The sequence below is a fragment of the Ooceraea biroi genome, chromosome 5, assembly GCF_003672135.1.
Source record: "Ooceraea biroi isolate clonal line C1 chromosome 5, Obir_v5.4, whole genome shotgun sequence".
Taxonomy (NCBI): domain Eukaryota; kingdom Metazoa; phylum Arthropoda; class Insecta; order Hymenoptera; family Formicidae; genus Ooceraea; species Ooceraea biroi.
This window is the reverse complement of record NC_039510.1, coordinates 9,045,061-9,072,400: the sequence shown is the minus strand read 5'-3', so window position 1 is coordinate 9,072,400 and position 27,340 is coordinate 9,045,061. Positions and strand designations below refer to the sequence as shown.

The following is a 27,340-nucleotide window of genomic DNA, read 5'->3' as shown; positions in this document are numbered from 1 at the left end:
AAACGTGTGATTACCGACGGCTCGATCCGCTCGAATAAATCGTCGATGCAGCTTAAAAAACGTCTCGTATATTTGGCAGGTGGTTAAGCACTATTCGGATATATCGGGCGTAGATACACGAGTACATGCGTGTGTCCGACACGATGCAGCACGTGGGCCGCGATCTTTTCGAAATAATTTAGGGGACGGAATCCCCATGCGCACGCATGTACACGCATCTGCACAGAGTTATTTATGATGGATTAGACCGGGATTTAAGCCACGACTAATTTATGTCAGGCCACGGGATTGCGATTCTCAACGATTTTCTCTCTCTCCTACCCCTCCCTCTCTTCCTCCCGCCCCCAATTGCGTACATGGCACTCGAGACAAAGTGCATCGGATAATATTAATTCGGACGCAATACGAGATAGCGTATCTGGTGCACTGACCTCAGAGTCGCGTGAAGAAAAAAAGTTTTGCTCCGTGTTTCAGTAAACTTTACTCCGTAAAGTTTCCTGATACGATCGCATTAATTTGTCGCTTAAATTATGGTTGCGCAATCTATAGAAAAAGAAAATTGCCTTGTTACTTATAATCTAACACGTTGAACTCCGTAGCAATTTATCACTATCTAAATTTATTGTTAAGAAGATTGCCCTCATTCATACAGTGCAACTATTAAAAAGCAAAACAGACAGAAAATTTACTAATTTTGATCATGTTAAAAGTGCTCTTGATGTATACTTCTTCTTCTGTTTCTTCTGAAAAACTACATTTCTGGAAAGCTATCCCTCTGCTTCTCTGTAGATACACAAGAAACGATCATAGTAATACTATTTTAAGCTTTGAAAAATGCTCCGGCCCATTTTTCCATGTTCTCTTGCGTCTTATCTTCCATCCTATCCGGATCAATGACTCCATGCGCGTTTTATTTTTATTCCGTCCTCTTGCTATCCCCTTATTACCCTCCTCTCTTCCTCCCTTTTTTCCTCTCTTCCTCTACTTTCTCACCCCTTCTGCGGCCCTACGTCCCGATATCTCGCCAGCCATAAATTACGCTCCTCCTTTTATTTGCACGAGCACCAAACTTAAGTAACTAGATCCGAAGTTCACATCGAGGGGTTAAACGCCCACGGTTTTCTCCTTCGTATGCCTGCGATACGCGAGTAGTGGACTCACCCCTCTCGCCCACTCTCATTCCGAGCAGATGCAATTGCGTCGTCCCGCGGGGGCGAGAGAGCGTGTCGCACAGCCGGACCAAGGGGTCCAATAATGGCGACTTGAATAATACAGGAATAGAGAGAGGAAGAGAGAAAGAGAGAAAGGAGAAGAGTAGCTTGTCGGGGTTGCTGTGCCTGCGAAGTCAAATCATTGTCGCCGCCATATTCCCTTCTATTTGCGTGAAATCTCGTACATACATACGTTTCCGCGCTGCACTCTCTATTGGAATTGCAATCTGACTGACTGCAAATGTATCAAAAATTCAGGAGAAAGTAGTTTCGTTCAATCATTCGGTCAATCATCACGTCTATGCGAAATACGCCACTTGGCAAGTTTGTCTTGCGATCCTATCGATATAAAAAATTTCATGAAATGAAGATTCGACACTTAGCACTTGCGTGTGAAAATTTTCATCGATACTGACCACTGTATTACTGAGTAATCGCATTGAGTAACGTGCTCAGATGAAACTTGTGCGCAAATCAACAATGTTGCGCAAACTGAAGAAACATTTAGAAAATAACCGAATTGTATTTCGTACTTCACTTCATCTTCTCAACAGACTGAAATGTCTCAGAAATGATTTGAAGAAATCGTTACTTAGAACTTAATGCGTCCTTATGAATGAATGAAAATAATATAAACAATCGAGTGATATTGTACAATTTGTATAACAGCATCGCGATCGTACCTTCGTGAATTACAAGCAAACGAATAAGGTGAACAAGAGAAGAGTCACTGGGGAAGACTTGTTAGACTCTGAGTGATCTATGGGCCAAGATAAACCACGCGTTCAACAAGTGTGCGTCGGCGATAGTCTATGTATAGTCTATGTATAGTCTAGCACGGCGTAAAATATATATATACAGAGCATCTGACATTTTTCCAATATTTCGAAGAGTGATGCCGTGGTTTTGATCGTCGTACGATCGTACGTGCGATCACCTTAAACATTATGGAAAAAATATTATGTGATTTGCAGAATTGCGAGTAGAGTTGCACGCAAAGTTGCGTATCGCGACCATTGAAGCCCTCAACGTACCCGATATTTATCAATCCAATACGTCAATCGTGTTATGCCTTCGGGGTACAGTACATTCTATGGAGTTGCGAGTCGACAGTGAGCTAACAAGCTTATTGTTCCTTGATGAATATGAACATTTGCGCGGTTAATTACGCGCGGCGAAAAAATGTTACTGGCATACGGGAACAATGAGGGGCTCGATCGCGCGCAAAAGCGAACGCAAATAACGAACCGGCCGCGTATAACGCAAGAAAAAATGCATTGGATAGAAAATGAACGTTCTCTCCATCCTCGGATATAAAAGAGTCTGAATGCTCAGTCCCTGTTTCGCTGGTTTCGCTTAAAATCTGGTTCGTTCGCTGGCGAGTATTTTTTTGCGAGTATGCGACACACGTATATACACACGCGCAATGCGAGATAAAGGAAACTGCCATAATGATATTCGTAATTTCCGTACATTATTTATGCCCTTTATGCTTTGTATGTAGAATATATAGCTCGTATCACATTTACATTCACGTTTACAAAATCTGAGAAAATTCGTGGTAGTCAAATACCTCCCTCCCCTCTCTCTCTCTCTCTCCTTTTTTTCGAGTCATCTTCTGTCAGTAAATATGAGATACTCGAGTAATCCGATACTCGAATAATCCGTACGTCAGACTGGTTTTATCTGAAGCAAAAAAAAGAAAAAGGAATTTGCACGTAATGAAAGGAACGATTCTGAAAAATCGAAAAGTGGAGGAGACAGGAAGAGAAAGAAGAAAGGATACAGAAAAAGGAGAAAAGAAGGTGAAAGACAGAAGGAGAGAGAAAGAGAATGAGTACCTCATGGCCCAAACTCGGCCTCTTCGTTATGACAATATATCTCTGGCTCCAGGGAAACATTGCCGAAGGAGTCCCGAAGGCATGTTACCAAAGCTCGCGGCGGCCTCCTTTGTCGGAGATTCTTCAACCGAGAGGAAGAGATGGCCGGCACAGAAGGGCGGTCAGGGAAGGTGCTGCCTCTCTTTTTCTCGCTCGTTTCCTCTCCCTCGCTCGCTTGCTCGCGCGCTCTCGTGGTGAAACGAGAAATACTAAACAAAACAGGATGCTATTAGGTTTTTGCCGCGCGCCACTGAAGCCTCCGTGTACCGGTGCCTTGCCGTGCCATGCCGCGCCGTTCGATGATACATCCACAGACTTCCAACGCACCGGCGGGATTATTACTAACGCACCGTGAGGATTCGACGGTTACACCTCGCGATTTTGAGGATCCCGCAGGAAAAAAAGAGAAAGAAAAGAATAAATCTCACGCGCGCGCGCGCGCGCGACGAGAACCGTTACTGAGAGCCCGATACGAGAATTCGATTTGGTGCGGAGAGTAGATTTTATGGCAGGATCCACACTCGGATTCCGCAATGAAATTAACGAAACATGTGGTAATCCCGATTTTTCCCTTCGATCGGCGTAGCCGGAGCGCGGATCTCGGGGTGGCTTTCGCGAGGGGATGACATGTCGCGCCGAAGGGGGAACATGTTATCGGCGGCGGTGCCGTTTATTTTTACGAGACGGCTAGGTCATATATTACGGTGCTTTTTATATGGGTCTTATAAAAAAAATACGAGGATCGGGGGGTAGTAACTAAAGTACGACGAAATGCGCGCGCCATCGTATTGGACGCGACGCCCGTTGTTCCTATAAAGCGCTTCTATAGTCGTCGTGCAAACACATGACGAGATCGCGAGGAGCCTTTATCATTCCGGTCATCGAATTTTCGAGGATTTTCAAGACTCGCGGGATTCGGCGAACAGCGTCCAGACGTTCCGCAATACAATACACTGCCATTGGCTTTCCCTTTTCCTATGAAATTGTACTTGATACCTACATGAAATGGATTTACGTTCTTATGTACTCAGAGAAGTGATTCCTTGCGAGATAAAGATGCGAGATATTGCAGACAATTTTCTATTAGAAATATTATCAATTGGTTTGCGTTACAGTACTATAAATTATTTTCTCTCGTATTATCGCGTTACGAATCTGCGGCACAGCGAAGACTTGCCATACGCGAGCTTATGACAACGATGACACTGGTCGTCACCAGATATGCGTCGTCTGATAAAAGCTTGGGTGAGCAGCCGTGAAATAAAGCACAAAATCGTCATTCGGGTCTGGTTTGACCGTCGTTCCAGGTCGTTTCGGCGGCAGCGGTAATAGCCAGCGGCCTGCCGACAGCGACGGGGTCGGGATTATTGCAGAGTAACGTGGAGTGTTAATACCAATTTTAATCGCTTGTCGTAAAGACGATGCGCGCGTGCAACTATAACGCACCGACCGGAGATTCGCGTTTGGCAATAAAGATGCTTTTATTAAATCTGCCCCGGCGGCTGTGCGCTCCCTTTCTGCCTCTCGCTCTCCACAACGGTTCTTTCACCCTCTCCTGTGTCCGCGTGTGTTGGTTTATGGCCGCGTTCTTTCTGCTTCTTTATGGAGATCGTGACGTTTCAAAAGACAGCGACGTCGTCTTTGTCGCGCTGCTCGTCTCCGACTGTCGAGTGACTAGCGAGCACGTCGCGGACCAGTCGCCGAGAAGTGGAACACGATTTTTGTCAACTACCAAATGATCCGGTCTCGTATTGGTACCAATATCGCTCACTTGCTTTGATATCTCCTCATTCGGATGTTGTCGGGTGCTGTCACTTATTGTTAGTCTACTTTGCACTAGTCTTTCGCTTTGTTCATTTTTGAAAACCTATAGAAATTTATTCGATTTGTAGAAATGTTTTCTACAAACTTTTAAGAATATAATCATATATAATTGAGAAAAAATTGTTTTCTTATATCTTATACCATGTTCCATGTTATACGTATCAATGTAATCATGCTCGCGCATTCTCTGATGCGCTCAACGTGAAATTTATTGCGATAGAAAAGGGAATGAAGCACGAATTATTACGATAAGATGAGAGATGTCCCAAATAAAATGTAGTCTATAGATTTTTATCAACAAATTTGCGCGGGAAAAGAGAAAGAGCAATAAATCGTACCATTTCTCCCTTCGTCGGATAAGCCGAGAGAAACTCGAGGGTGCGCGTCTAATTCCGAAGCACGTTAGATTCAATGGATGCGAAGGCAAAAGTGCACGAGAGATCGATAAATCGAGAATCGCTCCAGATGGTAAACAAAAGCTTGAAAATAAGAAAGGAAGCCCTCGTTAAACCTCATTAAAACCGGGACAGTCATGCTCGAGGCACCCCTGAATTAATGCGGCATACGACGAGGGGCTCGCATTCCCATAGCGAGAATCGAAAGCTTCGAAAATTCATGACTCGCTTCGAGACACGGTCCTCTGGTCCACAATGGACATCCATAATGATGACGTGAAATCAACCATGTCAGCATACGCTTTGATAACTCCCCGAAAAAAAAACGAAATAAATGCCGTTAACAAACAGGATAACATAGATTCATAGGAAAAGAATGCAACGTTGCAAGGTGCACAAAAGTATTAGAAAAGATATCGCAAAATTCAATTCCTGCAGTAATGATCGATAAGCTAGAGCTAGTAGACGTACACCAACATACACTTTAATAAATTATACGAAAAAAATTAACAAAATGTTGATGGAAATTATTATAGTAGAAAATTCATGAAAAAAGTCTGGTATTATACAATTCATTTTAAATTGAAAATTCTTTTATATATCTTATAATAACGATTGATGGATATAATACAACTGCAATTACGATATCTCAAAAGCCATCAATGATGATAATTTGGTTGATTGATCTCGTCGACGTACATCCCGCGCTATATTCACACGCGCCGTTAACTTTCATGATCGGATAAAGATTAGCCGGCTCTCTCAGGGGATATTCCTCAATTTAGTCGATAGGCTACTCTTTAATGATTGCCGGTGAGCTAAAATGTACTGGTGTTCTCCGGACAGATAAGAACGGCCGACAAAATGAGCTCATCAATAGCTAACTAATCGACCAATTACACCAAGTAGCGCGTGCTTTTGATTTAAAGGAAGTCGTAATTGAGATGAAATTTGATATAACAATGAAATACAAGATAGATAATATATAAAATATAAGATATAAGAGAAAAAATTAAGTAAAAAATTTAAAAAATACATATCAGGTAAAATCATGAAGACTTTATCATGAAGATCCATTTATCTTCTTCCTAAATATCAGAAATATCTTTTTATTTTTTCAAAGTGCCGACGCTGAACGATTTGAAGAATAAAACTAAAAAGATTAGAAAATGCAAGCTCGACAGCGGAACCAGTGTGCCTGTGTACCATGTTACGTATCACGGTATCATTATGGTCCATGTTGAAACTAAAATAAGGGATCGATGTTCCCTAAGCATCGGAGTATCGATGACCTTAATCGAGGGATTCGCCACGCGCATCGATGGCGAGTCATTAATCGCCCGAGGGAACCAGTTTGCCGGAAATGAAATATCTGGGTAGAAAATCATGCTCGACCGTAAAAGATCGGCGGCCCTTCCTCATTTAAGATTGTAGAGGCACATTGTCGCTGCCAATACCGTAGAGCGATACGCTCACGTATAGCTATTACTGCCGGGGCTTCTCCGATCTGGCTCGCGGCGGCTCGCCCGATCGAAGGGGATTATTCGCCTATTATGGATTTGTGACTATCGACGACTGACCCTGCTGCATGCTGATCAACGTTCTTCAAATTTCCGCCGAAACTTCTACTTTCCACTGTACTATACTTCTCTTACGAACAAATTGCCACCGCATTTTCTTTCTGGAAAAACGTTTGTTGGGAAAACGAAGATCGCGACAGTCTACAATCGCAAGGCTCCTAGCTGAAACGCCTCCTTAAAGCCGTCACCGAGTTGTCGTTTAACATAATTCGCGCAATAACTCGCTGCTTACGCGCTGCTTTGCAGCCCACGCGGCTTCTTTTCGCTGAATCTCGTGGGATGCTTTCGCTGAACCCTCAAATAATCATGAAGAAAGCCAGCGCTAGATATCGTATTCCCCGTGGACGGATCCTGTCTCTCCTCGCGTGATGCATCCGCGGCAGGTGTACCGCAACGCGTACGCTGGGTGCTAGGTGAGCGCTGCAACGCGACCACCGTGTCAATAAAAATAATTGACTGTCCAGAACTCGCGTAGGATATTTGTCTGCAGCGAGAAGCACATTTGTTTGACCGCTCGCGGACGACAAAGTGCTCGGATGGAAGGCCAGAGACTAGGCAAGTTTGCCTCCGTCTCCCGGAGGAAATTACCGTAGATAGAGACGATGCTTGCAGGAGAATGCATTTCCTGCAACGTGAACGCTCGCACGCGGAGAGCGCGATTAATGATACTGGAAATCTGAGTGGACATTGGCTTGTTAATTAATTAAGAATTATTTATCATTACCTTGCAATATATGTTTTGCGAGTCCTCAAGATTATCTTTTTTCTAACAATTTGTTTTTTTTTAATCAGAAATTCCTTTCAACATCTTGTCGAGCTGAAAATTGTCACGCTGGAATTGTCACAATTTTTGCGTATTACAAGTCATAATTGCGAGTGACGGTAACTTGCTTGCAATCACTATTCGCAATAATTGTAATGCGTTTACGATACTTACATCTTTAGATTACATTTTCGCTATAAAATAATCAAGATGTATGTCGTTCATGTTGCGAGCAATATAAAACTGATGATAGAAATCGCTATGCGAATAAAGAGCCCATCGGTGCCCTCGGGTTTTTTCCCATGAGAAACTGAAGGCGCTCTCGGCAGTGAAAGTATTAGATCCGTTACGGATCCAAGTATGATGCAGATCTGTATAATGCATCTTTAACGTTAAGTAACACAGCTAAAGAATCTTTCATTCTAAATACCTATAACTCATACTTCATCGGACAATGAAAACAAAAACACGTTTAAAAAGTATCGGAGCAGTTAAGACAAGATTTTCGTAGTCGCCTTGCGCCATCTTCTAAGCTCGTGCTTAGCGCTTAACATTATGCAAGTCGCAAGTGAAGAGATTACACGCAACTACCTCGATAAGTGAAGTTGATGAGAAACTAACGATACAAGATTTTAACAATTTATGGACAGCCATAGAGATTTTACATTTCTCATTTTCGTATCGATCATTAATCGCGGACAACATATAATTTAGACTTACCACCAATTGGCCTGCACGCCGCTCTGCCACGCGACGATCAGCAAGGACACGAGTAGGTAACTCGTTGACATGACGGGTGTGCGTTGCGTGCGGCGATCCTCAGTGGATTCTCCTCGACCAACCGCCGAATCGTCGGATCTCCTCGTGGAAGCGCGCCGGAGAGGAACGTTTACGTGGCACACTCTCGTCTGGCTCCTTTCTCAGCCTTGCATTCCTACGTGCACCGCCGACGACGATTCGCGTCTCGCATCCTCGTCCTGTCCGTCAATCGTCACGAATCGACTGCGCGATCGAGGCCGAGCAATCGCGATCTCGTGTCGCCGCGCCGCCAACGGTAACAGATCGAGCGATTTCGGAATCGGCGATCTCGGAATTGCGCGCGCGGTCCGACAACGTCAGCCGCGGCAACGTTGCGGCTAACCCGCGTCTCTTCCTTTCTCGCGTACCTCGTGGTATCCGGCCTCCGCGGTCCTGCCGCTCGCGACGGAAAGTTCTCCAGCTCCGTTCTTACTACACGTTCCGTCCGTTTTACATGTTTCCAAGAAGGAGCGAAAGATCGACTCGAGTGTCGCGACGCGATACGACGCAAAGCGGCGCGCCGTCAGTCAAACACTAACGTGACGGCCTATCAACGGTAAATCGCGCCCGACGACCACCACTCGCTCTCGCTGGCGATCGTTCACGAAAGAAATCGCGCCGGTAGCGAATCGATCAATCGAATGAGCGAGAATGAAAATGAGAATGCAAAAAGAGAGTGCGGAAAGAGTACTACCGGAATTCGCAATTCCGCGGGCGAGTTTGGACGTGCGCGAAAGTCGCGCGCTAAAGTTGTGCGATACACGGCGACGCGCGGAACCGGACACAAGCGAGACGACGCTCCGTGAACGTTCGCGTACGGACTGTGGCCGGTAGTCACGAGGAAAAGGGCAACGGGGCTCTCACGGTGGGCGGAGTCGCCGTTCGTTCGGTCGTCGCTGATTGGCCGCGTCACCGAAGAGCCTCCGAGGCTCCACTCGCGCTAATTAAGCATTTCGGCGCACCGTCCCCGTCGCCGATGCGAGCGCGTACACTCGCTCGTTCGCGATTCGTTCCTCGACTCGCTTGTGTCTCCGCGCGACACGCGGAGCAAGAGGCTGCACTCTTTTCTCGTCGCTGCACTAGCTTTCTCACTGAATCGCGATGGTTTTCGAATGGAACGGATGAATATAAAAATATCGGAATTTACGTGTCCATTTTCCAGAACGTGTTATATTTTCGTTTAACAGCGAGAATTAAAAGTAGCGATATCATTTTCGCGATTGTTATGTTGGTAGATGTGATTTACGCAATGATACAAATTCCTGTAAATTAAAACGATTAAAACATCTCATTGACGAGCGATTTACCTGTATTTGCAACGCGTCACAAGTGAATATATGCGGCAAAACATATCTAACGCCGTGTGTTTGTCGCTACGTAAATATATTCAAACAATAAAAAAGATACAAACATTTGAGTAATTCTGAATACTTTCTGAACAACTTTCTCTTGTTCAAAATTATTTCTCATTGATTATAAATTCGTACTTTGCAGAAACATAAAATCCAGATCAAGTGGATCTTCCCATGTTGTCAATTCACGATTGATTAATGATTGACAAAAGAAATATAAAAATAACATCAAACAGTAACAAAACTAATCTATAATTTAGACATTATAATAAACGTGTACGTTTTATCATTTAAATAATACTCAAAAAGTATACTGTGCAAGGAATTAACATGATACGACTGAATCTTTATGACAATGGAACAGGAGGTTTCCTTAGAAAAGGATCATTTTGCTACTCCGTGCCAGGAGGCACGAGCAGGATTGTTTAATCAATAATATATTATCATCCACAAAACTAGTTTTCGGCTGACCTCGCTTCAGTTATACATATGTATAAATATGCATAAAATCCTTCTTTTTCGACAGACAAGTGCAACAAAGTATAATTATACATCATGTGTGAGAATCGCGTATGAGGCTAATTTTTCAATAAATGTGTAAATCAAAGTTCAAGATATATTAATGTTTAAAATAATAGAATATATAAAATGAACGTATCAAATAGCTTTGATCAACTCAAAACAATGTTGCGTTCAAACAGTATCTTATTATGATATACAGTAATATCACATTTTCTTACCATTAACTAAATATTAAGTTTTAATTCGTTAATACCTTCTCGTCACGTCTTAAGGCATAATCTACCTCATGTGCAATTTCCACAATTTATAAAACATTAAAGTAAAACCAGCAAGAAGAAAAGTTTTAAATCTTTGCCGAAAATATGAATATGTATACCCTATATCGTCTTTATTATTACAAATAAAGATCATTTCTATGTGTCTGCTTCATCTACAACGTCTGATCTTATCGAAGTTTGTCTCATTTTTTTGTTTCAAGCCTCAATAATCAATTTAATTTAATTTAATTTAATTATGCTGCATTATGAAAGAGTATGATGCACATGTATGTTGCACTATTAAATAATCTATATAATCAATAGGATGTATCGATAGAATCGATAGAATTGATATCTCATATTTTTTCGAAAATACATTAATATTTTTGTTTGTGTCGGAGAAATCTGGAGAAAATATAGCTTAACGTTTGTGATTTATCTCAAGCATAAATATTTTTAAAAAATTCAAAAGATTTAACAACGCCTTCTATAAAAAAATCAGTATAACCTAAAGAATAAAATACCTAAATTTATATTTCGAGCGTTTCACTAAAGCATGGAATATATCGTTTCAAAAGTTCTTATAACTTAAAACTTCGTAATCTTGATTACAATATGAAAATTTCTCTTTTCGTTGCATTAGTATGTAAAATGATATTTTGTAATATTTATTGATAAATTTTACAAATTATAATATCACCATCAATAATTGTTTCTGTATTGCATTTTCAATATTTGCATGTAATGCTGATATTAAATTTCCTAGTAAGCTGTCTGATATGTAAAAAATACTTTTTATATCTGATGTGTACATTTTTGGTTTTATTGAATTATAAAAGATGTAAATTATATATTTTCAGCATATACAGCGCCAGGAATTGCACCTATTTGATTAAATTATATACATTTTCAATATTATCGTAATAATTTTTGTAAAAGTACAACTAAAATTTAAAATTCTAACTGCGTACAATTTGTTAATTAAGTATAAATAATGCAAAACAAAATACGATAATTGTTTAAAAAAGATACAAAAGATAAGAATTATCTAATACGTCCAAGGAAAAGTCATTAAAATCTACGAATGTAAATTTTATGTGCGCACATTACAGAAATATGATAATGCTGCCATCTGCAGATCTGCTTGAATAAGTAGTACGAGCAACATTTGGTAAGGGAATAATTGGAAAGTATTGTAACGTGTAATGAGAAGGAGCATATCTTTTTGCAATCTGATATAAATAATGTATAATAATGACGGTCGTAAATAAACTGAAATGAGTCATGTAAATTGTTTTAATTAATATACATTCAGTAAAAAGAATGGACATAAAGAACGTACGGATTACCATAGATATATCTTACAAATAGAAATATAACTGCAAACTGTGCAAAGTTTTTATTTTATTTTGCGCAAAACTATGTATTTTTATACAGTATATATTTATACATTATGGACTATCTCTCTCCATAATTTGACGAGTATCCTCACGTCTATAAGTCATAGACTCTCTACTACTCATTCTCATTATCTCAATATTAGTATTAATTTTACATTGTTATATCTAAATAATAAATACGCTCTTTACTTTTTCGAGAAGAAAGATATCCGCTATCTTCAATCGTAAAGGAATGTGTATTGAAATTCATGTATACTACTTAAATTAACAATACGTATTTGTTTCAATCAGCAGACAAATTATTTAAAAATATACATTTAATTTAAAGAACAGAATCCTTTCTTCGATGATAGACACTTTGGTAATTTCAATTACATTTCATGTGACATGGCTCAACCATGTCACCCTGTAGCAAAAATCCCACACTGATATGTTTCACGTGACAAAGAGAAATCATAATTGTTTCATTAGTATTAAATTTGCGTATGCAACGTTGCAATGTACTAAAAAATTGAGACGACCAAAGAGACGTCATCACGTTCGTGGTTGCGTAAAAACAATTTATGCGGTCATACAGTCGCAAATTCTGCCTGTCGCTGCGAAGGGTTGTGATACAAACCGGCCATAGCTTCCTGCAGTGCGCGCAGACACGCGACATGCGCTTTAAATCCTCCTGCTCTCTCGACCTGAGATTCACTACGTATGTGCGAAACGTATCCGCGAGCCTGAAGCTCTCGCCAACCAGGTGGTGACGGGCCTTCTATCTGCTGTCGGATAGGCGTGTACGAATACAGAGGACCCTCCTCTACCTTCGGCACTGATATGTAATTTTGATTTCCTTGATTGCCAAACTTAATTCCCGTGCTAAACTGAGTAGCTTTGATCGCGGAATTAGCCTTCGCTTCCTTCTTCTGCGTCTGGATCGCAGAGGCGAACGACTCGACAATATTTTTGGCACTCGCATCGGAAAATGTCAGCTCGTCTATCAGAGCCTCCTTCTCGCGAATCCTCTTTCTCTTCGCTTCCACCTCCTCCTTCGCAAGTTCTACCCTCCTCTCCTCCTCCTTTTGTTTTTCTAATTCTATCATCTCCTCCAATTCGTGCTCGCTCCTACCAAGTTTCGACTTACTCTTTGCTATTTGTTCCTTGTTGTCCTTCTTATACTGTTCTATTTTCTTATTTGTCTCGATAACATCAATGTTATTTGCCAAATTGTATATTATAGTCTCAATGTCCTCCAAGTAATTGTTGTATTCTCTCAACGTAGGAAAGTCGTCTTCCTTTTTATTGAAATCTCGCAGAATACGTTTCCTTATATTTATTTCCTTTTCGACCATGGAATCCTCAAACATCTGAACTCGGAAATTTGTTCTTCTCAATGGTATCTTGCATTCCGGACAGGATCCAGAACCTGAATAATGTAATTGTAAATATTACAATTTATATTCATAACACTCTTGTACGTTATATCAAGCACAACGGATTAGTTATAAAGGAGTGAACCTTTCAAAAAGAGTAAATCCACGCAGCTCTCGCATAATGTATGGCCGCAAACGTTTACCATCAATTTCAAGGATGGATTTCGGTATTTGGTGGTCTTGCATCGTGGACACGCTTGATCGTCCATCTTCTGAAAAAAATAAAGTCGCATTGACGAGAAGTGTCTCCTAACCTTTGTAGATTTTACTCGATAAAATCTAAATTACCTCAATGTTTAAGATATTATCCCTTGCTCATAAATTATAGTAACAACTCACTATGATTAATTGTTATCTACAAATCATCTAACGTTACGTTCTATCATATTTGTTTGAGGGCCGTCAGTCACACTCAAGACTCCTGTATATTTTGAGTGACCGGCGTTTGTGGTGCCATCTAAAAAATTAAAACCCTACATTTTGGAACTAAAATACAACATGGCCCGGCCACAGTATAAGCAGAGAGGAACCTGAGAGCGGCCATGCCCCTGTATTTTGTGTAATGCTATTCGGTCGCTGATTCGAGCGCCATCGCATCCACTTTTTGTGGATGTCGAGAACTACGAAGCCACATCCACTTTCGCGCGGTGTACAAGCAACGGCATAAATGCCTTCCTTCGGTTATGAGTAACGGTCGGTAACGGCAGATGGCACAACTGTGATGTGGACGGAGGCGGCGCGGTGCACACAGGCGAATTTTTACAAATTCAAAACCTAAAATATAAAATTAAGGTGTTTTCGAAATCTAGTTTAATAAATAATGTATTGACTATCAAAGAATCATTTGCAGTTATGAACAAAACTTAACCATTGTTTTTAAAAAACGCCATTTTTAATCTGACGAGTTCGTAATTTTTGCAAAAATTAAAAACTAAGTTATTGTTTGTATTTTAATAACATTAAGAACTTATCGATCAAAATGATAAGAACGTGCTAATAACATAAGCATCGCCAGCGTAAACATAGTATGTATACATACTAATATATTTTTATGTATATATACTATATATTGTTAAAGCTAAATAATAAATAATAATAATATAAAATTTATTAAGAATATTTTTCAATATATCTATTTAATATATATAAGATATATATATATATATATATATATATTTAATATATGATATATGGAAAGTTATTCAAGAAATATGTTTGAGACTGTTTCGACGTTATTAAATCTTTGGTGGCCCTGAAAAGGACCGATTTTTGGCCCTGAAAAGGACCGATTTTTTTCGGTAAAGAGGTCGATAGTGAATAGTCCGTCAGTCAGTAATCAGTCCAGTATCCGTCACGATCGATAACTTGATTGAGTCGATTAGGAATCGAATTAATCAAATTTGCGAGGAAGTCGGGTTGAAACTGAAGTTCTTCCCAGACTTCTCTCACATAGGCGGCTAACGCTGCTGTCGTCCTCTCCCTTCTTGGTTTCCATCGTTGAACCATTTGTGCCCAAACATTTTCGATCAAATTTAGATCTGGCGAACGAGCATTGGATTAAATAAATCTCCGGATGATTCCGAAACCATGCTTGTGTTTCCCGTGATGAATGGACACTAGAATTATCCTGCACTAATCGAATAACTGGCATGTCCTCTGCGGGGTAGATTTCACGTACTGACGGAAGAAATACTTCTTCCAGTATGCGAATGTACTGCGCAGAGTTCATGCGTGTGGGAATGTCCACCAGCTCTCCGATTGTAGTGCCAGAAATCCAGCCCCACATTGGACAGGAAATCCTTCCACTTCTGTGGATAGGCACAACATGATTAGGATTCAACCGTTGATCACGTAATCGCCATACGTGAGGTTGACGGTCGGTACACGATACAAAGACCTTTTCATCGGTCCAGATCGTGGCCTCCCATTTCTCACGGCTTGTCGCCAAGCTGTCCAAAGCAAACGCGACACGTTGCTCCCGATGTTCAGGAGTCAACGGAATTTTGTGAGCTGGGCGATAGCAGTGAAGTCCGGCTTCGTTTAGTCGTCGTCTTGCAGTCCTGTCCGATATGTTGACGTCCGCAGTCTGGATGGCTTCTGCAACTGTGCCAAAAGGCCGTTGTTGCATTGAAGCGACGAGATTTTCGTCTTCGTCCCGTGTCGTCCGTCGTGGTCGGCGATTATGCTTGCGATGATCATACAATGCATGATCACCGCCATCAGCATACCGCTGTATCCACGTGCGTACTGTCTTTGTGGAGCATGGAATATCAGCAGCAATATCTGCTACTGATCTTCCAGCTTGCCACTGTCCCACTATGCGACCTCTCACCTCGGGGCACAAATTTTTAAACATGACTTAACGCGCACCTGCAATAAGTCACAAGATAAAACGCATCGCCTCCCTCGAGTTGTATTCATACGATTTGCGGGAAGCGCTGCGGCTCATTTTCAGAATGTGCATTGTTTTTCCGTGAAATCGTAACATTGGACTCGCTAATTAATCGCCAATAGGAATTGAAGAATTTGTTATATGCATTTCATTGGTTCGCATCGACACACCCCGTTGGGTATATAAACGATGCGCGAGTCCAGTGATGTTATAAACAAACGTTTCATCGAGAGAAGACGGAACTCTCCCTGCTTATTTCTTCTTTTCGAGGCTGCGTAAAGGTTGTTCTACATTAGTCGCAAGCGATTGACCACATGCACATTAATCACAAGTCGCACGAGTCTTATCCCAGCAAACACAAAGTAACAGGTAATATACATGTTAGTTATAATTGCCCACTCATTAATAAATACAACATAACATACGTGTTATGTAACAATTACATTGTTGAGTGGGAAATTATAACTAACATGTATATTACCTGTTACTTTGTGTTTGCTGGGATTATATCATATAGTTGCCATGATAACAAAGTTCGACGCTCAGGTTATTGCAAATCGCAGAGACGCAACTGTCAAATTTGACCAAACTTTGCGACTGCTGCTTGCGAGCAGTTTACGATCGGAAGTAGTGCAGCTTACGTTCATGCGATTGCTTGCTTGCGTCTAATGTAGAACGACCTTTACTCGCAAACAATGAGGCTGTCATCACTGTATGTGACTAACTCGCATTATCTGCAGTAATATATATTATTTTTCAGGGCCAAAAATCGGTCCTTTTCAGGGCCACCAAAGATTTAATAACGTCGAAACAGTCTCAAACATATTTCTTGAATAACTTTCCATATATCATATATTAAATATATATATATATATATATCTTATATATATTAAATAGATATATTGAAAAATATTCTTAATAAATTTTATATTATTATTATTTATTATTTAGCTTTAACAATATATAGTATATATACATAAAAATATATTAGTATGTATACATACTATGTTTACGCTGGCGATGCTTATGTTATTAGCACGTTCTTATCATTTTGATCGATAAGTTCTTAATGTTATTAAAATACAAACAATAACTTAGTTTTTAATTTTTGCAAAAATTACGAACTCGTCAGATTAAAAATGGCATTTTTTAAAAACAATGGTTAATTTTTGTTCATAACTGCAAATGATTCTTTGATAGTCAATACATTATTTATTAAACTAGATTTCGAAAACACCTTAATTTTATATTTTAGGTTTTGAATTTGTAAGAATTCGCCTGTGTGCGCCGCGCCACCTCCGTCCACATCACAGTCGTGCCATCTGCCGTTACCGACCGTTACTCATAACCGAAGGAAGGCATTTATGCCGTTGCTTGTACATCCACTTTACTGTCGATAAGTAGTTACTCAAATCGGTGCGAATGTGCCAACACATTAACAAACTGCTGAAAAGCAACGAAAATGACATATGTTAATAACAATACGCGCATAGAGATGTGTTCACATCTATTAAGATATGTGTATTCGTATAAAAAATACACAAATACAAAAATACGCAAAAATACACAATTCTAAGAAGAATTTATATAAAATATTATTAGGTATGTTCATTTGGTTTCAATAAAGCGCAATATCTGACAATTTGTGTTCCTCTGTCTTATTACTTATTTCTTACTAGCTCTTTTTGTTGCTACTGTTATTGTTTTTATACGAATGTGTTTTAATGTTATATGTCGTTCCTCAAACGTTTGTTTGAGATATCATTTCACATATGGAGTGTATCAAAACTGACGGACGAAATACCCTCCTTTATAGAAATTTATTATTGATGCGTGTCATTGCCACTCACAACAAATCCTCTTAAAACTCATTAAAATAATTAGTTGCTCGCATGTATTTGGTACCAAACTAATCTAGAGGCAACGTACTATCGAACTATATCAATATCCGAATTTGTTGCTAACTCTAACATGTGGAAAAACATTAGTTTATCACAGACGCTCGAGCGGCGCTGCAAGTTTCTTCAACCGACGTTTACAGAATTCGTTGCTCGCACTCTTTTGGTCTCAAATTGTTCCTTGCATCACAGGCTATCGAAATATATCAATACCTGAATTTGTTGCTAACTCCAAAATCACAAAATAACCAGGTACGTGATTGCGCGACCATATACGACAGGTAAAGGCAGTTATTGACAGAGTGTTTAAACAATTTGTTACTAATTCGATACAAGGTATAAATTATTTCTTACTATCAGTAATATATATTTTTATATATTACTGACTACACATGCGGTATTAGAGAGATGTAAAGGGAAAAGGTAGGCGGTCCTTATAAGGATCGCGTGATCGAAGCGTGCTCGATAGCGGCGAGCAATTAGAAGCGTCGCGGCAAGAATCAAAGGCTTGCGGCAATATCTAAAGTAATATATTTTTCGCTGCGGTAAGCGCGAGCGGTCGCTCCAAATTTTCCCACAGCGGAAAACATGTCACTTTAGGTATTACCGCCAGCCTTTGATTCTTGCCGCGACGCTTCTAATTGCTCGCCACTATCGAGCACGCTTCGATCACGCGATCCTTATAAGGACCGCCTACCTTTTCCCTTTACATCTCTCTAATACCGCATGTGTAGTCAGTAATATATAAAAATATATATTACTGATAGTAAGAAATAATTTATACCTTGTATCGAATTAGTAACAAATTGTTTAAACACTCTGTCAATAACTGCCTTTACCTGTCGTATATGGTCGCGCAATCACGTACCTGGTTATTTTGTGATTTTGGAGTTAGCAACAAATTCAGGTATTGATATATTTCGATAGCCTGTGATGCAAGGTACAATTTGAGACCAAAAGAGTGCGAGCAACGAATTCTGTAAACGTCGGTTGAAGAAACTTGCAGCGCCGCTCGAGCGTCTGTGATAAACTAATGTTTTTCCACATGTTAGAGTTAGCAACAAATTCGGATATTGATATAGTTCGATAGTACGTTGCCTCTAGATTAGTTTGGTACCAAATACATGCGAGCAACTAATTATTTTAATGAGTTTTAAGAGGATTTGTTGTGAGTGGCAATGACACGCATCAATAATAAATTTCTATAAAGGAGGGTATTTCGTCCGTCAGTTTTGATACACTCCATATGTGAAATGATATCTCAAACAAACGTTTGAGGAACGACATATAACATTAAAACACATTCGTATAAAAACAATAACAGTAGCAACAAAAAGAGCTAGTAAGAAATAAGTAATAAGACAGAGGAACACAAATTGTCAGATATTGCGCTTTATTGAAACCAAATGAACATACCTAATAATATTTTATATAAATTCTTCTTAGAATTGTGTATTTTTGCGTATTTTTGTATTTGTGTATTTTTTATACGAATACACATATCTTAATAGATGTGAACACATCTCTATGCGCGTATTGTTATTAACATATGTCATTTTCGTTGCTTTTCAGCAGTTTGTTAATGTGTTGGCACATTCGCACCGATTTGAGTAACTACTTATCGACAGTAAAGTGAATGTACACCGCGCGAAAGTGGATGTGGCTTCGTAGTTCTCGACATCCACAAAAAGTGGTTGCGATGGCGCTCGAATCAGCGACCGAATAGCGTTACACAAAATACAGGGGCATGGCCGCTCTCAGGTTCCTTTCTGGTATAAGCACAGTAAAGCCTTGTGTCCACCATCCAAGTTCCTGGTCAAAGTTCTAGGTCCGAGAAATGTGTAGCCAATCAACATGCAGCTTTTATGTAAAAACTGTAAGTTCATTGGCTACACATTTCTCGGAACTAAAACTTTGATAAAGTTCTTGGATTGTGGACACAGGCCTTAAAGGCCTCCACAGACAAAATTCCGTAAGACGTAACGTAAGGATTCGACCAATCGCGTTGCTCGATTCGGCTGTCCGTAACCGTAATGTAAGGATTCGAGCAACGCGATTGGTCGAATTCTTACGTTACGTCTTACTGAATTTTGTCTGCGAAGGCCCTAACAAAGAGCGTCGGTACCTTTGATCTTTTTCAGCCGATCCGCCATGTCTTCGGGCGGCAAGTAGCGTATCAATAATATTAGAAACCACCGCTATCAGCAAATATTTTTAATGTGTTTTCTTACAAAAAAATTACATATTTTAGAAATACATAAGTAATGCATATCTTTCTTTCTCTTTTGGAAAGCGACAAAATGATATATTATCACTTAATCATCATTAATCATTGTGAAAACAATTTTGCACCGCACACACTCGATGTATTCTCTTAGACATTGTTTTTAACAAAAGCACAAAACAAACAATACAATACAATATGCGAATTTTTATGTTTGGTTATGTTTCTGTATCTATATGTGATCACAGTTACGGAGATAATGTGCGTTCTTTACTTTGAACGGGATTGGTGCCGCCCAAGAACATAGTCGCTTGGGATGCGCAAGCAAATCTGCGTGGCTGACTCGAAAACGGGTGCTTGTCCCTACTGTATATCAGTATACTGTGATCCGACTATGAATACCGGCCTATGAATCAATCTTTGACTATAGAAATTTTCTATAGTCAAAGGAATCAATTAAAAGCAAGGCGAAAATTCCATAAACGTATAAAGATGTGTTACATACGGCTGCGCATCTGATCTGTGCAGATGAGGAACACTACTTCACCGTTTCACGTAGTGCATACAATTTTTTTTCAAGACAAATAAACCAACAAACGTTTTAATTAGTGTATCTGTGACCAACAAACGATTGCGCATCGATTGAGCCGAAAATGATAAAAAATTAATTTTCGTCCGGCTAACTTCCCACAAAATTTTCTTTAAAAAAAAATATTAATCAACAAAAATTTTAATTAGGCCAACAATAACCGACAAACGACCAACAAACGATTCGTAAAAAAATTAAAAAAGTAAAAGTTGCCCGGCTAACTTCCCGGAGCTTCAAATATCTACTCTCGTAGTTTATAGTTATGGCTCATGCCCACAGGACGCGGTAACGCTAAAGTCACTAGATAGATAAAGTACCGCAATCCGTGGTAAAATACGTGGAATAAAAATGGCGTTGGAAGTGTACTTAAGCCCGTATCAGACTACGTATTGGAGATTGGAGATTGCGAATTGGAGATTGGAATTTAACGAATCAAAACAAAGCAGACCTAGATTACTTTGTTCTGACTGGTCAAATTTCAAACTCCAATTCGCAATTTCCAATCTCCAATACGTAGTCTGATACGGGCTTTAGTGCAAACATACAACTTATCAACACATTAAGTGCAATTCTACGAAGCAGCGTTGCGTTGTATGTCCATTGAGAAAGGTTACATATTGTGATAGATGTGAAGAGAACATATTGTGATAAAAACACCGTGTAGTTGGAATTAAAATGGCGGACGATTGCGGTACTTTATCTATCTAGTGACTTTAGGTAATGCGGCAACGCGGCGCACAGTGGATCGAAACCACCAATTCAGTGAACATCGACTAAAATTTTGTTTGAAATACAATTTTGTGCAAAGATCGGTTTTAATTAAATAAAATTTGTTTTTTTAACATATTTCCATAATATTTTCATGATATTAATGATATTTTCCCAACGAATATGAACAATAATTAAAGGAAAAGATGTTCCTCTTCGACTTCAGTAAAGCAAATGTTTCCAGAAGCATTAAAGTTATTAAAAATAAACAATATAGATGTAAAAGATGAAGATATAAATATGAGCAATTCTGAGGATTCTGAATGAAAAGAGTATGATACATATATTATACATAATCATAAATGTAAAACATGTAGATTGTTCATTAAAGATTATTTTTCTTTTTTAGTCTTACACACACACAAAATTTCCATTTCTTAATATGATTTTGTTATAATTATTTAAATTGTTTTATTCTAGGAGGAGGACAATCCCTTTAACATAACTTGCGCAAGGCTAGCTTGTTTTTTACTTATAGTGCTAATTAATGAAACCAAACAGGAACTTCTTTTCCTTCACTTATTTATATACTTGTTTATATTTATTTAATTAAAATCGATTTCTGAACAAAATTATATTTCGAATGAAATTTCGGTCGATGTTCACAGAATTGATGGTTTCGATCCATGACGGGGGATAATGATGTACAGGAAAAAAGATCGCAAGAGATCGCAGCTGAAACCTACGTGAATGTTTTCTACACAAATAGTTCTTTAAACCCTCATATAAAAGATCTTGGACAAATACGAACTTTTTTTTAAATCACTAATAAACGTATAGGAATTGAGTTATAATTTTGTTGTAACTCTTCGCAAAGGAAAATTCGTAAAGAATAATGAAATCTGGTTAAAGAAAATGATAAAAACATAAGAAAAGAACCATAGAATTGGGATTTATGCAATAGACAAAAATACATAATCCTTTATACAGAATACAGCGAATAGAAGTGGACGATTTCTACTTTACAAATTTCATTTATCACAGGACTTTGGGAATTTGACATACTTACAGTATCTATATTACTCATTAATCTATATTTCCTGCTTTTGGATTATGCGTTAGAAGTATTCTACAACACATTTTAATGAGTTAAATTGTAAAATTAAAACTTTTATTTTTGCCTCGATGTCCACCTATTTCCGCATTTCGATCCATTGTGCGGCGCAGCGCATCCTGAGGAAACTGTAAATAGAATTTCAGGGAAGTGGCGCCTTTCTTTTAACATGAGGAACTAAAATCTATATTCCGGCTAACTACCGAGTAATAAACATTTAATTACAATTAACTGAGGGACTCACAAACTTTTTTAATCACACTTCATTACTCTACAAACAAAATACAAACGATTACATATAGCAGTTCCTTAAAATTACGTTCAATTCCGGTCAAGTGTATACGAATATATAGTCACCACTCAGCACTTAATGATTTAAAAGGTATCAAAGTAGAAGTTATTAAACTCTTATCGCAAATTATCATGGCTGCATTTGAAGGTCAATGTTGAGTCAATATACATATTAATTAACTAGTATAATACTTTTGTAGAATATTTAACATTACCAGTATCAGTACAGTACCAGTACCAATAGCACTAGCGATAGCAATAGCTAAATATTAGCAATAGCTTAGAAAGCAAAATAAAAAATGTCTGCAAATACAGCTGCATACAAGATTTGGAAGAGGAGTAATTCGGTGACTACATTTTTGTGGAGATCACCTAGAGCTTTCCAAATCCAGAGAGCGATTTGTACCTCTACGCAAAACAGATTTCTTCTCAGCGATGCTAATCGAGTTGAGAACAAAGTAGTGAGCCAAAAAACAGACTGGAATAAAACTATGTTTGAAGCAGAAACGATTGTTGGATATCCGACATCCTTCTTGAATTTGAGATGGCTATTGAGCGATGAATTTGCAACCGTCGCGTTACACTTAAGAAAGTTAGTGGGCTCGAATCATCCTTTACTAAAAACGGCTAAGTTAGTATACATTATGGGTAATTATTTACAATAACGGACCACCCTCCGATTTCAATAATTTTTTAATATGCCATCAAGGTCATCACCCTGAGTGATGTTGTGAAGGTTTTAGTCGGCGCTCATTGTTTATTAAAAAGTTATTAACAAAAGAAGTTTCGAAAATATAGTAGTTATTTTGAATATTGAAAGACATAAACGACGAATATGAACGAAGGAAGGAAAGTGATTTAACCTAACCTAACCTAACCTGTTTAGGTTAGGTTAGGTTATATTTTCCGAAATTGGAGCCCCGGACACATACGCTCATTTTTCAGCCCGCTTTGCGGAAGGCCTTGCCCCTCCCCCCGCCGGAGCTGGTGTTACAGGTTTCACTGTACAGATTTTGATCACCTGGTACACGGCACGGAACCCGGCGGGGGGAGGGGCGAAGTCCCTCCCCCCGCCCTTCCGCGAAACGGGCTGAAAAACGAGCGTATATGTGTCCGGGGCTCCAGTTTCGGACAATATAACTTAACTCAAACCTATTTCTGATTTAAAGGTAAAATTCCATCAAATATACTCTTTCGTAAACGTATATGATAACGTAAAATTATGCTCTTCATTAAACGTTTTTGTTAATAACTTTTTAACAAACAACGAGCGACGGGTGAAACCTAGTGCGGGTTATTCGGGAAGGTGACTTTTGTAATATATGTCAAACTCAAGTCCTTGCTTCGCGTGGACAGCTGAAAATTCGTGCAAAATCATTAGACTTCTATTGTTAATAACTTTTTAATAAACAATGAGCGCCGACTAAAACCGTCACAACTCAGGATGATGACCTTGATGACATATTAAAAAATTATTGAAATCGGAGGGTGGTCCATTATTGTAAATAATTACCACATTATGTAGTAACGTTTTTTTAAAAACAGAAATACTTATGTCGCGCTTGATTTCAGGAGCATTATTTACAATGGACATAATACACAAGCATTTGGACTTATTGTGCTGTTAATTTCTAAAGCTGCTGGTCATCTGAATGCACAACCAGTGCAAGAAAATAAAGCTACTGGCGTATTGCATAGGTATGATATACATCATAAAAATTGTTCGTTATTATACATGCACACACACAAATCACTCGTACATAATAATTTAAAAATTTTTTACTACATATGACTATATAAAAGTATATAATAACATACAATTATTGCTTCATAAAAAAAGAAGAAATTCTTAAATGAAGAAAAAGATGAAGCCCTAAGTATACAAAATCTATTTTAGTCAAAGAGTTTTAGCTGAAATTACAGAAATGATACGCACTAGCAATTTGATACATAGAGGATTGGTAAATATAAATACAGATAAATCTTTGAACTCTAGCCAAATGAACAATATGATTTTTGGCAATAAAATAGCATTGTTATGCGGTGATTATTTACTTAGCAACAGCTATACTGAATTAGCAGCTCTCAGAAATCAAGATGTAAGTATATCCAAATCTGTTGCTTTTCTCTCTTCTTGAATAACACACACAAAACTAGCTCCTCCTTAATTTTTACAAAATTGAATATAGATGTAATGTTATACCTCAGAATTAATTAATTAAATAAAATGGATTGTTTTTCAGCTTGATTTCTTAATAGCATCTGCAGTAAAAGATTTAACTCAAGCAGAATTTGTATCACGCAGAGACAATCAGAATTTTCCCATACCACCAGTACTACCTGAAAATCAGAAGGATTATGTGTTGAAGGAATGGACGCTTCTAAATGTTTACGGTGCTGGATCATTGCTTGGAAAAGCTTGTCAAGGTACATTAAAGCTAGCCGGACACAGCGAAGAAATACAGAAGGAAGGTTATAAGTTTGGCGAGCATTTGGCTTTAGCTTGGCAGGTAATGTGTATTTTAGAAAAGGCGTATATTAAATTTATCCATAATTCGCAATTTGTTTGATACTTCTACTGCAAAATGCTGACTTAAGAATCTGATGTAATAATATTTTTACAGGCTTCTCTGGATTTAGGTTTATGTATTAATAAGGACAAGGGGATTCTGCATAATTTGTGCGCCGCGCCCATCATGTTCCACGTTGCACATGATCCATCAATTTTAACGGAGCTTGACAAAGGACTAGAATCAGTTGAAAACGTTGATTATTTGAAGGTAGAGACAACAGATTTGTGATCAAGTTAGGTTTTTTTTTAATGAAAATAAATAGTAATATGAATAATATTTTGCGTATGTGCTCGAGTTCGTTGCAGCTGGTCCAGGCATAGGATTAACCAAAGAGCTCGTGAAGGAACATTCACAAAAAGCAATGGAAGTTTTAAGTGTGTTTAAAGAAAATGATGCTAGAAAGGCATTATCTAATATTCTTATCGCAATAGGTGATTTTTAATGTCTTGTTTTCTGTTACTTATTTTGTTAATTGTTACACAGTTTAAATAGAAAGATATAACATTTTAAGTTCGTATGTAATGTTTATACAAACTTAAAATGTGATATGTGATATGTCGTATATCACACTAATATAAATAATAATCTTGCTTAGTGAATTAAACAAAATCGTAAGAAAAAAAAATATACCAAGTACATTGGGATGAGAAAAAGGTTTTAAGAAGCAAAAATGTTATTTTATTGACACGTATAAATTTAATATATAAATATAGGATAGAAAATATATTAATATATACATATATGTATATATTAATATATTTTCATATATCCATATACATATATCCAGATATATATATATCAGATATATATACATAAATATATGTATATATTAATATATTAATATATACATATATTTTTATATGAAAGTGATGCTCTATTTATACTTCTCATATATATTAAATATTTATACATATATACAGGGTGGCCCATTTTAATTTATACAGTCGATTTTTTAAAAAACTAAAAGAGATACGAAAAAATGTTTCAGACAGACATGTCACGATTTCGAGGGGGACATAAGATGATACCATTGGTTTGACCTTGAATAGTCGTTTGAAGGTCACGCGAAGATCACCTTCAATTTCTTAAATTGAAACCCCAACTTTTTATTGCAGATTTTTATTCTCCATCGAAAAGTAAGTAACTTTTGTCTGAAACATTTTTCGGAAAAATGTTTCAGACAAAAGTTACTTACTTTTCGATGGAGAATAAAAATCTGCAATAAAAAGTTGGGGTTTCAATTTAAGAAATTGAAGGTGATCTTCGCGTGACCTTCAAACGACTATTCAAGGTCAAACCAATGGTATCATCTTATGTCCCCCTCGAAATCGTGACATGTCTGTCTGAAACATTTTTTCGTATCTCTTTTAGTTTTTTAAAAAATCGACTGTATAAATTAAAATGGGCCACCCTGTATATAATCTTCTATATTACAATTTTGTATTTTCCAATACATTGTGAAAGACAGTGATATTTAATTAAAGTATTTTTGACATGATATACGATTATTGAATTTGCTTAAAAAATTGTTAATTTTTTTGTATCTAATGTACTATAGTAAAACCGTTTTTCCTTAGTAATGTAGTTGACTCATATCGATTAGTGCAATAATTGTGTAACGATATAATTGCTTCTTATCTTTTAGATACCCTTAATTGTTTGAGTTTCATGCAGCGCGATTACGCTCCTCTTTATTGATATAGAAAAAACTTTACCGCATAGCAGATGACCACACAATACGCCTAACATCCTCTCTTGCAGAATCGGAATTCCTTTTGCAGAATTGAAGATATTTCAGTGAAATATCAAAATAAATATCATCACGAGTCATCGATCGTAAAGCCTTTGGCAGACCAGCGCGACGCGGTTCACGATGCGCGATACGCGACGTGCGATATCCAATGAGCGTACAGCTTTTCCATAAACACTGTACGCTCATTGGATATCGCACGTCGCATATCGCGCATCGCGTGTCGCGTCGCGCTGGTGTGCCGGAGTCTAACGCGGCGATCATACAATCGTGATAATCATAGCGATCTTCTTCTTAGTGTTTAATGGCACCCGATCCCTTTCAGGGGGTCGATTGTGTATCATATTACTTGGGTGAAAATTACAGAAGTGAGCAAATTTACTAGATGTTGACCAATGAAA

The 27,340-nt window shown here is 38.3% G+C and overlaps 3 protein-coding genes and 2 long non-coding RNA genes across 6 annotated transcripts in view; 1 reads left to right on the top strand and 4 right to left on the bottom strand.

The window, feature by feature from the left end:
* Positions 1-9,292, bottom strand: part of LOC105286998 (protein Wnt-1) — a 33,638-nt gene extending 24,346 nt beyond the window's left edge. For both annotated transcript variants that reach the window (XM_011352358.2, XM_011352359.2), the window contains exon 1: positions 8,374-9,292. In XM_011352358.2, the coding sequence (XP_011350660.1) occupies positions 8,374-8,444 (71 nt within the window). In that variant the 5' untranslated portion in view covers positions 8,445-9,292. The remainder of the gene's footprint in view (positions 1-8,373) is intronic.
* Positions 2,680-3,298, bottom strand: LOC109611494. The gene is made up of 2 exons (XR_002193925.1): positions 3,053-3,298; positions 2,680-2,897 (listed from the first exon to the last, which is right to left on the bottom strand). It is a non-coding gene; the product is annotated as an uncharacterized LOC109611494 (long non-coding RNA).
* Positions 9,293-11,780: 2,488 nt separating the features above from the next.
* On the bottom strand, positions 11,781-13,921 carry LOC105286999 (CDK-activating kinase assembly factor MAT1). Its single transcript, XM_011352360.3, has 3 exons — positions 13,689-13,921; positions 13,486-13,612; positions 11,781-13,393 (listed from the first exon to the last, which is right to left on the bottom strand). The coding sequence occupies exons 2-3, from the start codon at positions 13,607-13,609 to the stop codon at positions 12,552-12,554; spliced, it is 966 nt and encodes a 321-aa protein (XP_011350662.1). The 5' UTR covers positions 13,610-13,612; positions 13,689-13,921; the 3' UTR covers positions 11,781-12,551.
* Positions 13,922-22,145: 8,224 nt separating this feature from the next.
* Positions 22,146-27,048, bottom strand: LOC105284830. The gene is made up of 2 exons (XR_894932.3): positions 26,905-27,048; positions 22,146-22,453 (listed from the first exon to the last, which is right to left on the bottom strand). It is a non-coding gene; the product is annotated as an uncharacterized LOC105284830 (long non-coding RNA).
* On the top strand, positions 22,469-25,801 carry LOC105284829 (decaprenyl-diphosphate synthase subunit 2). Its single transcript, XM_011348628.3, has 6 exons — positions 22,469-23,247; positions 24,189-24,314; positions 24,514-24,715; positions 24,860-25,126; positions 25,241-25,396; positions 25,476-25,801. The coding sequence occupies exons 1-6, from the start codon at positions 22,916-22,918 to the stop codon at positions 25,629-25,631; spliced, it is 1,239 nt and encodes a 412-aa protein (XP_011346930.2). The 5' UTR covers positions 22,469-22,915; the 3' UTR covers positions 25,632-25,801.
* Positions 27,049-27,340: the final 292 nt, after the last annotated feature.

Bases quoted from the DNA above. Each gene is read 5' to 3' on its own strand.
- LOC105286999 (XM_011352360.3), bottom strand. From the start codon at position 13,609: ATGGACGATCAAGCGTGTCCACGATGCAAGACCACCAAATACCGAAAT. The intron at 13,394-13,485 runs GTTCACTCCTTT...TACATTATTCAG, and splicing joins GGATTTACTCTTTTTGAAAG to GTTCTGGATCCTGTCCGGAA.
- LOC105284829 (XM_011348628.3), top strand. From the start codon at position 22,916: ATGTCTGCAAATACAGCTGCATACAAGATTTGGAAGAGGAGTAATTCG. The intron at 24,315-24,513 runs GTATGATATACA...AATCTATTTTAG, and splicing joins GCTACTGGCGTATTGCATAG to TCAAAGAGTTTTAGCTGAAA. The intron at 25,397-25,475 runs GTAGAGACAACA...TATTTTGCGTAT, and splicing joins AAAACGTTGATTATTTGAAG to GTGCTCGAGTTCGTTGCAGC.